Raw genomic sequence first — 10,657 nt, forward strand, 5'->3', positions numbered from 1 at the left:
GTTCATCATACCCTCCCCAAGGACATCTTTACAAAGACTCAGAAGCAGTCGAAGAGAAAATATCATCCACTCGACCATGAAGAGGTGCTCACTCGACTGCCTTGAAGACACTCGACTACCTTGAAGACACTCGACCACCTTGAAGACGAGAAGCCCTCCACTTTGCAACGGTCGTGACTTAAACCGTAGCATTATGGGCATTTATAACACTTTATTGTAGACGTTACCAATAACGCCCCACCTTTATGAACATTGAACCCTGTGTAACGGGGGGGCTGGGGTCCTGGCGCACTCTATATAAGCCACCCCCCTCCTCTGGGACAAGGGTTCGCACTTTCTTAAACACACACACACATATAATCCAGTCGCCCGCCTCAGGGCACCGAGACGTAGGGCTGTTACTTCCTCCGAGAAGGGCCTGAACTCGTAAAACTAGTGTGTACAACTACTCCATAGCTAGGATCTTGCCTCCTCATACCTACCCCCATTCTACTGTCAGTCCTAGATCCACGACAACTGGCAAGTCTCTTTACTCGTTCCGCAATGCATCATCCCATAACTAACTCATTAGTCACATTGCTTGCAAGGCTTATAGTGATGTGCATTACCGAGAGGGCCCAGAGATACCTCTTCGACAATCGGAGTGACAAATCCTAATGTCGAAATACGCCAACCCAACAAGTACCTTCGGAGACACCTGTAGATCACCTTTATAATCACCCAGTTACGTTGTGATGTTTGTTAGCACACAAAGTGCTCCTCTGGTAAACGGGAGTTGCATAATCTCATAGTCATAGGAACATGCATAAGTCATGAAGAAAGCAATAGCAGTAAACTAAACGATCAAGTGCTAAGCTAACGGAATGGGTCATGTCAATCACATCATTCTCCTAATGATGTGATCCTGTTTATCAAATGACAACTCATGTCTATGGTTAGGAAACATAACCATCTTTGACCAACGAGCTAGTCAAGTAGAGGCATACTAGTGACACTCTGTTTGTCTATGTATTCACACATGTATTATGTTTCCGGTTAATACAATTCTAGCATAAATAATAAACATTTATCATGAAATAAGGAAATAAATTATAACTTTATTATTGCCTCTAGGGCATATTTCCTTCACTAAGGTCATTTCTATTAACCATATGATGGCATTTTCGTCAATAATAGAATGTCATTTCATTATTGAGATGTGACAAAAAAAATACTAGCATGACAATTTTATTATTTAGCTGACGACATTTTTATTGACAATAGGATGGCAGTTTTATCAATAATAGAATGCATTTTAATTATTGAGTGTATGGTATTTTTATTATAAATAGGTGGGGATATTTTAATGTTTGAGAGGATTGCATTTTTTTATATTTTAATGACATGACATTTTTTTAGTTTTGGGGTGTTTCCATATAAAAAAATATCTAGAGGATAGCAGTTTTATAAAGTAGCACAACAATTGTTCTTCAAAGCGTGACATTCTCTCAATTTATAATTTCATTTTTTTCATGGCATTTTTATCCCGAGGATGGTAGTTCTAAAGTTTTAGCATGGCAAAAAAAAATTGTGCCTCTTTTTTTTGGTCATGGCATTTTTATCCCGTGGATGGCATTTTGTTATCTAAACTATAGGGTGGCAGTTTTTAAGTTTAGCATAGCAAAAAATCAAAATCACTCAAGCAATTAGCATGGCAATTTAAGGGGAAAAAACACTTTAACAGGTCCTTTTGGGTTTGGGGGGTCGCGCTGGGCTTGCCTACTGAGAAACGAGCGAAAACGGTCACCAGTAGCTGATGGGGGCCAATTCCCCTTGCAATCGAACACTACAGGTATTAGGGCAGACTAAAAAAACTAGATATTAGGGTTTAAAAAATCCAAAACAGAAAAACAAAGAAAAAAACCAAAAAAAACCTTTCAAATGGAAAAAGCACCCAACAACAGTGCTGGAGCGCTCCACGCCAGTAAAACATTTGCTGCTGTGGAAGGCCTCCAAGGGCCTCTGCGCCCTTCGGTTAGTTGCTCCCATGTTTATCGTCAACCAGCATCGCACCAGCTCATATGCTTAGAGCATCTCCAACCAGTGCACGCATGGTGATCACCCTCTGGGCTGTCTGGTATGCTCGGCGGAAGGCGATTTACGAGTCAATCTTCCAGAGCCCCTACCAAGTGTTTGCTTTTGTCAACTCTTATATAAATGAGCTCGATAAACTCCCAAAATCTGAAGTCAGGCAACCGGCTGGAGTGTCCTCTAGTAATGCACAGCTTAGATGGATTCCACCACCGACCAACATGCAGAAAATCAATGTAGACGGAGCTTCGGCCCGGCACAGGCATGGGGGGCTGTAGCCGCTGTATGCCGCGACCATACTGGAACGTATTTGGGGTCCTCGGCTGTGGTGTTTCGAGGAGATATTAGCCCAGTACTTCTAGAGACTTATGCTTGCAGGGAGGGACTTGCTCTTGCACAGGATCTCAACATTGAGAGCATACTGTTTGCTTCAGATTGTCAGAGTGTTGTCAATGATATATGTCAAGGCGCTGGAGGTCCACACTCGGCAATCATCCGTGAAATAATAGCCAGTAGAACTAGCTTCAGTTTATGTACTTTTATTCATGAGCATAGGAGTCACAATTTTGAGGCTCATAATCTCGCCAAATTTGCTTATAATCTAGCCTTAGGTAGGCATACCTGGTTGGGTACCCAGCATAATCCGAACCGTGTACCCATGAACATTATTCAATAAAGTGGCGAGATTTCTAAAAAAAAATCTCCAACAGATGCGCGGCGCGCTAAAAAACTTTTACAGCACTGAAATAGTGTTTTCGCGTGCGGGGGAGGTAGGTTGCTTTTCCAGGCGCTGCAAATTTTAGCGCGCCGATGTAAAGCCACCAGGCACTGCAAAATCCATCGCACGCGACCAGCCAGTGCATAGAAAAAAGATTGAAACAACACATACGAAAAAATACGAACCAACACATAGTTCAAATTCATAGCATAATTCAAGCCCCACACCACAAGCTAGTAAAACTAGACAAAATGATGCAAATAAAACTAGCTAATAAAACCGCGGAGTCATGTATTGCCAGAGCGGATCTCCGTGTAATACATGCCGGAGGGGCGGAGGCGGACGCCGTGAAAGCTAGAGCTGCTTCAGGGCGCGGCAGCATGATGGCGCGCTGGAGGCAGGGGAGACGGCGCATCGGCAGCGGGCGCTGGAAGAGGCGGGGGAAAAGGCGTGGCGACGACAGGGCACTGAAAGAGGCGAGGAAGACGGCGCGGCGGGAGGCGAAGGGCGGTAGTTGATGGGCACCGGCGCGTTGTACAACGCGCGCCAAAACTGCTGCGTGTGATGCCGCTTTTTCCCACGCACGCTGTTTTTTAGCGTGTGGCAAACTTTCACGCACCAAACGGCCTTCCACGCGTCAAATGGGCGGTGGCTTATTCGCGCGCCTATTAAGCAAAGCCCATACCAGAAAGTCCAAAACAAACCGCCTCATACCCTCCCCCCAACATCATTTACATGGCAATTCTACATGTTAACTACGAATCTCCAAATTTTCATTAAAAAATATTGTAATATATAAGCTACACACAAAAAATCCAAGCCCCATTTTCATGTACATTTTGGTTTTTTTTGAAAGTATATTACTCCGTAATTATAAAAATCTGCACATACATAGTATACGCGTACTCTCTTCATCCGGTGAAGAGTGTACATATAAAAAATTTAGGACAAATTATGGAGTGGAGTAAAAAAATACATTGGAAAGATGCAAGCCATTATCTCTCTTCTCTTTAATTATCCAATCCTTAATGAACTAAGTGCATGTAGAAATTAAGGAGAGTATATGTATAATGTTATTGGTCTTGATTACCGTGTGAAGAAAAAGAAACATTTTTTTCTATTTTAAAATGTATTAGGAAGCTAGAAATACACTCTTTTGTGGACAAATTTTAAAGCCAAATGTACATTTTTCATCGAACGAAGGAAGTATACGTGTATGCACACTTTTTCAGGGGTTTTTTTTCTTTTGCAAGGCATAAAGATGGTATTTGAGTGTCAGGCTCCATTTGCCTTTCCCCCATTTGCCCTTCTCGAAATAACTCGAAAATAATTCAGAGCACGACAAGGTATGCTTCACAGTTCATGCGTTGACTCGCTATTTCTTTTTTACAGGAGGGAAACGCTTTCCTTGTATGTATAGAAGAATATCTAAGACAGGTTACAAAACAACAAGGTGCACACCAAAGTTGACAGTTACACGGCTGACAGCTGTTACAACTCCCAGAAGAATGGGTTGGCTTTTACAACAAGAAAAATGATCAAAAATTTGCGTCTCCCTCCACGGCGATCAAGTTCCCAAGGGCAGCTTCTTAGGGGAGCCCCTAGATGCAAATGGGACCGGGCATCCCCGCCAAGCAAACCTCGTTTGTGCGTGTGGAAGAAGCAGCCTTCCACCGGTATCATTTACTTGGCAATTCTACATCCATAAGAACTATTCATCTGCAATTACATGAACAAGTAAGTAAAAAAGCTCGAAGATATGAGTAGTGATTTCTGGAAACTGTTGAGTGTGTAGAGTAGGGTCCTGCGCTTTACCTATACAGCCGGAATTTTTAGAAGAACGAGTGAGCAGCAATACAGACATACAGAGATGACAACCCCGGCAACGAAATTCTGGTACAGGCGGTTGTTATCTCTGCTAGGAATGAAGGCTGCCCTCAACACGTTTGTGATCTCAAATACCCGGTATGATAGCTGCAGCATTGAGTGAGCATGGAATTAGCATGTTTGATGATCCGGTTTTGTGAAATGCATCTGAGATCAGTACACTTACCAAAAGATAGATTGATGTCGTTAGCATGAAGTTAAGCATCGGGTAACCCGGTATGAAAGACAGAAGCCATTTGGGCTGCCCGTTTGGTACACTAGACCTGCAAAAAGAAAAGAAACAGCTCTCAAAACGGATCCTGCGTCTAGGAACCAGAGGCACGAGGCACAATAAGCAGAAACATGGAGAATGAAGACAAATCCTAGATGCACTTCGGTCAAAAGGTATTCATCTGCTTTCAAGAAACTCTCTGTTCTTGGCCAAGGACATTAGTGTTACATCGAGTAAAGATAGACACAAGTTCAACTGTGATAGTTGCCCTTTTGTCTATACTTAGTGGAACTACCGCACCCAGACCAACAGAATAACTACTAATGGTTTATCAGGCAGGAACAGCTGGATGTCTACTCAAGCTACATAAAAAAGCTTAAGGTCTTCCAGACAGAGTTGAATGTCCCTTCGATTTTTGTTCTCGAGTCTTGAGCTTAAACATTTAATATCTTAAAGCATACTTATCACTGGACTACTGAACTGAGTCAACATTCAGTAACTAAAAGTAGAATCAGCATATGCTGAAACAGCTTAGTTCCATACCTGAGCCAAATGTGGATCTGGGAAATATAAGTCTCCAGAGTGACCTTGCCAAGCCAACTGTCAAATAAGATCTCGATCTTAGTAATGGAAAAAGCAAAGGAATGGGAAAGGGAAAATGCCTGAACAATCCATATAAGGTGCTACAAACTTAGTAGATGCTTACGCAAAAAGAGCCAAAGAAGCGCCCCTCAACTGTTGGGTGCAATTGCGTAGGCAAATATATACACTGTAAGAAATAAGGCACTGTGTCAACTGCATGAAACAAATGTTGGCCGCGTGTCATATTGGTTACGATATCTTCTTTTTTATACGTACGTGATAGGAATCCATGACGTGTACGGATGGTACTTGTTGTACGTAATTTTGTCCAGCCTGTAGATATATTCATACCACAGATAGCCAGCCTAAAAGAACAGAAGTCCTAGTTAGTATAGCAATTGAGGTTAACACAGCAATGTTGACTAATTGGTAACAACCAAGCTAGCTGACATAAATAACAAGTCAGTGCATTTGTATGAGATGGTCATGTGACTTACCAGGACTGAAAGAGTCACAATGGTACCCTTGATCGACAACCTAACCTTAGTCTCAGATTCTTCCAGCTTCTCCATCCATCTTTCCACCTGTTCAGTATGTAAGGTTATATACTAGATTAATTTGAGATAAACAAAGGAACAAATACATAAGACAATAACATCTAAGTCTGTCATCATTACTGTAATGTATCAGGAGAGACTCCACAGAGGAAGTTTGTGGAAAGAACTTATCAATATTGACTGTGTATGCATGCATAACGGAAGAAGAGGAATACATATACATATCTGAAAACTTACATTAGGGTGAAAGTAAGCATAGATCATTCCAACAATCCATATGTACCGATCAAGCCCAGATCGGAAATGCCACTCATGCAATAAGGGTAAGTGTGACTTAGAAGGCTCTGGATCTTTATAGCCTACATTGGACAGAAAAAACAAAGATTAATACTCTGATCCATGACTGAGAAGAATATCCACAGAAAAATATATGGACAACTTACCAAGCAGGAACGTAAAGGGGGCCCACAAAATTTCGAATACCCCAGGAACTTCCCATATCAAAATGACAGCCAAGAAGCAGCCAGCAATCTTAATAGCCATAACTGATGGTATCTCATTATACTTGTTAAACAGGCCAAGTGATGCATACACCATAAGTGTAAATAGGGTGTGCATTGGGCAGATATAGTACAACATAAAATCATTGTCAAGGACAATGCAACAGAAAGCCACAAAGAAATTTAGCCTCCACATCATCTGCGTTAAAAGTGTATTTGTTACCCATTAAGTCTCTGACAGATGGTCCAAAAATCAAGAGAATTAAATTTATCATACGCAGAAGCGATAAAGGTTGAGGTAGACTCAGCACCTGTGCAAATCTTGCAATGCTAAAATCTTTCTTGATATAATAGTACGAGAAATTCCCAAATCCAGTCATCCAAACATAGCAAGCAATGAAAACACGAATTGCATTGTATATTTCTGACGCGCCAAAATAGTGGTACATCAGAAATAAGACCTGGAGAGGAAGATTGAATAATTATAAGTTTGTAACATACTTACAGCCAGAATACAGCTACAAAAAACTTACAAAGGACAACAAGTCAACAACAGAAACGGTACTGAAATATTAGTATATGTCTCCGTGGTATAAATTGCTGAACATAAATGAGAAGACTATCCCGGAACTAGTTTGAATATGGAGTAGCAGACTGGGACAATAATGCAAATACTCTCTTGACTTTAATGCATAGTAAAACTTGGTCTTGCAATATAAGAGAAGTAGACTAGAAACAGTGAAGGCACTAATGAGCGCACTATGTGCACAGCACATGGTGGAAATTTCACTAAATGAGCATCAAAGACATGCTTTGTGTTTCGTGTTGCAAACTGAAAGGATGAATGGCGAAAAAGTGCATCGAAAATGCCATCACACGCAGAATCTCTCAATATCTCCAACCACAGATATGACTAAAATCGCATTTACCAGAAGAACTAAAGCAATGAAGTAAAATCACTAACCTGCATCCACCCTTTCCATTCCTCAGTTTGGTGGCGGTTAAGATAGAGTATGGACTTTCCAGAAAACGCTGATTTCTCCTGGTGCTTCTTAAGTGAAGTAAGTGCTGATGCTATGATAAGAAGAATGTACAGGAACAGAAACAGGTCTCTGTTGTAGTTCTGTCAAAAAAAGGAACAAAGATTACGATACGAGCAAAAAAGAAGCGTACAGGCGTACACATAACAAGCATATATGGTTTTGTTTTGTATAATTCAGGTTTATCCCTACATAGTTGCTTATTACATGAGCACAAGAGTTAGTTTGGCTGACTCAGCTTACAAAATGTTGCAAGCATAAGCCACCATCTATTTGCTACAGGTTCCCAGATGATGGAAAGCTTAAAATTGTTAGATATGCCAAAAAATATGTCACCTGCTTTGCTCTAGCTCTCAGTCTCTAGCTTAATTTAGGCATATCTAAACTAAAGCTAGGCCAGACAAACCATTACAGCTTGCAGGTATTAATTGCTGAAAGATGAATGAGGAAACAAGTCATGGCGGATCATGTAACCAGAAGTAACAATGACACTCCTCGGAGATACGGATAATGTGCATACACTATTTTATTTAAATAACCGACACCTGCTACAGTTTATATCTACTCTACTGTATGATACATCATTCAAAATGCATACAGTAAGAAATAAGAGTAACATAGTACCTTCTTGCTTTCTGGAAATATGTTTGTCCGGTCACAAATGTAAAAGTAAACCAGCACAATGCCAAATTCAGCCCTGCAAGATGGTTAGTGGACACATAAGTTTCAATAGCAGATCTCTTAGCTGGAAAATCTAGACTGGACGCAATTAATTCTGCAGGATCTTACATGGCTCTCAGTACAGCACGGTTTTCTAGCAGAAAAGGCTCATCCATTGTTATAAACCTGCAAGCCGCAACGACGTCATGACATAAGCACTCGTCATTTTCATGTGAGACCGTATAATCCTAAAATATGTATCTTATTGTTTATTCATATGATACCGTATTAAATTGGCTTTGGTAGACATGTTCCGGAATTTCGCCGATGGTGATTTCAACTGGCCTCCTTCAATTAATATAGCCTTCTCATCTTCCTTGGAGGTTTCATTTTCCAAAGTAGCATCTGAGTGACTGCAGATGACAAAATAATGGATGATTCGGGCAAAGTTAGGACGGTAGTTGTTCAGCTTCTGATTAACAAAGTAACTGTTGAATTATTTGAAGAAGCAGTATGCGGCTGGCAGTGGGTATGTATATTTAATGACAGCTGCTCGAATCTAAGTTGTAAAGTTAACCAAAAGCAGATATTCTGCTGAGAAATCTTACACTTTCCCATGTAACGAAGACTTCTTGTACTCCAGGATCTCGGAGTAGACCCATGCAATGAGGACTGGGAAAAGACCGAGTAAAAATGACACCTGCAAGGAAGGACAACACCGTGCGTGTTACATAAGCCCATGGCAGCATTGAAAATTGAACCTAGCCGCAATTTGCCAACGCAAACAAAAGCATAAGACTAGGAAACAAAAAGAGCTCAGCCTAAGTTTGGATTTGAGGAGTTAAGCAGCCAACTCCCAGTAAACTTTGCTCTATACTGTCTTCAGGGAAAGGTAGATCTACTGATATATATTCCAGCACAATGAATTTGGCATGGTGGACTGTTTGCTTTGATGTTTTTGACCAAATAAGATGTGGAATATCACAGCTCAAGTGCTGAACTCTAATTTTTCATTTTTGCATAAGTGTGTTCTGCTTTCTTGGATCATAACTGCGTGACACAAAAAGACATTTGTGCCTGGATGTCATGCGTCATGTTGACATGTTGTGAAACTAAATCAGAGCCGGGCCACCAAAGTCGTGAGGTAAGGACCGACTCACGTGACAGGCACACAAGACTACACCTTTGTGGGTACGTGCTGAACTGAATTTAATTCTTGCTCAAGCCCTGGAGCAACCTTAAACCATGGCATTAAACTCGGAACCAGGCTGCTCAGGTACACGTCACGCGTGTCGAGAACAGCTGCGACGCATGAGCTAACCCCGCTACGTAATCCTCTGCAATTTTGGTGGGCAGGGATCCAGGAGGCTCCTAGTGCTTGCTTGCTTAGACAGCAAATTCAGTAGGCTTACACACAAGTACTGCACTAGACGATTTCAAGAGCGGAGCGGGGGAGCTAAAATTGACTCCGGCAAGACGCTTATCTCGGCCGGCGGGGCGGGAATTGCTTGAGCAGCCACGAAATGAGACGAGGGATTGGCGGAGCGGGGGAATCACAGTCACCTGGCCGGGCGTGACGGGGCCGAAGACCTCCATCCCGCGCGAGATCCCGATCCCGATCCCAGCGGCAGCACGGGCGGGCGGGTCAGATCCGGGAGAGAATTGTGCACCAGATGAGTCGTCAGCAGACCATGCCCCGCGAGCAGGGAAGTTGGACGGGGGAGAGAGACGGACGGCGAGGTCGCGGGCGGGTGGGGAGGAGACTGGGCTGATGGGGATGGGATTTATATATATCTTGCGCAATGGCGGGAGTGGGATTGGAGGCGGAGGGTGGGGAGGTAGGGGGAGGAGGAGATCTGAAGCAACCCAGCGAACGACGGGGCGGTGGCTGGTCGCGGTCGGGCCGGACGGACGGACCGACGGGCGGGGGAGGAAATGATGGGGAAAAGGGAGGAGGGTTGGTCGACGGGATGGTGGGTGGTTGCAAAGTTTGGTGCCACCCCTTTTCCTTTGCTTTTATACTCAGTTTTGTTTAGATTTTTGGACCCCGTCCTCGTGCTCCTTTAAAAAAAAAAACACAGTACCCTCATCCTGCACCCTACCCTTGCTAGCATCTTTGACACAGATTGAGCCGACATAGTATCTTTACAAAGTCACCACAAAGACTCGGGAGTAGGAGCGTGAACATGGACATGGTCATCGGGACCGCACAGACTCGTCCTCGGATCACCCTGGCGACGTGTCGTCCGTGGATAAGTGAGGAGCTAGCTGGCTCGAAAGAATCTTTGATTATGCTACAGGGCATGGCTTCTCGGTTATGCTCTGACAGGGTGCTACCCTATAATGCAGAACGACGCCTTTGTAGAGCCCGTTTTCAGCTTCACGGCATCTAAATCCTTTGTGAGAAGAGCTTGACGGTTTTTCATGTATCA

The 10,657-nt window shown here is 42.8% G+C and overlaps 1 protein-coding gene across 1 annotated transcript; it reads right to left on the reverse strand.

The window, feature by feature from the left end:
* Positions 1–4,137: 4,137 nt before the first annotated feature.
* LOC125528377 (protein REDUCED WALL ACETYLATION 3-like) lies at positions 4,138–10,210 on the reverse strand. Its single transcript, XM_048692859.1, has 16 exons — positions 9,789–10,210; positions 8,834–8,925; positions 8,510–8,638; positions 8,355–8,411; positions 8,190–8,262; positions 7,490–7,648; positions 6,837–6,986; positions 6,469–6,724; positions 6,263–6,384; positions 5,966–6,052; positions 5,745–5,833; positions 5,593–5,655; positions 5,430–5,486; positions 4,842–4,938; positions 4,604–4,762; positions 4,138–4,507 (listed from the first exon to the last, which is right to left on the reverse strand). The coding sequence occupies exons 1-15, from the start codon at positions 9,819–9,821 to the stop codon at positions 4,604–4,606; spliced, it is 1,623 nt and encodes a 540-aa protein (XP_048548816.1). The 5' UTR covers positions 9,822–10,210; the 3' UTR covers positions 4,138–4,507.
* Positions 10,211–10,657: the final 447 nt, after the last annotated feature.

The sequence above is a fragment of the Triticum urartu genome, unplaced genomic scaffold, assembly GCF_003073215.2.
Source record: "Triticum urartu cultivar G1812 unplaced genomic scaffold, Tu2.1 TuUngrouped_contig_4828, whole genome shotgun sequence".
Lineage (NCBI taxonomy): Eukaryota > Viridiplantae > Streptophyta > Magnoliopsida > Poales > Poaceae > Triticum > Triticum urartu.

Bases quoted from the DNA above. Each gene is read 5' to 3' on its own strand.
- LOC125528377 (XM_048692859.1), bottom strand. From the start codon at position 9,821: ATGGAGGTCTTCGGCCCCGTCACGCCCGGCCAG. The intron at 5,656-5,744 runs GTACGTATAAAA...TATTTCTTACAG, and splicing joins ACGTCATGGATTCCTATCAC to TGTATATATTTGCCTACGCA. The intron at 4,763-4,841 runs GTAAGTGTACTG...TCAATGCTGCAG, and splicing joins CGACATCAATCTATCTTTTG to CTATCATACCGGGTATTTGA.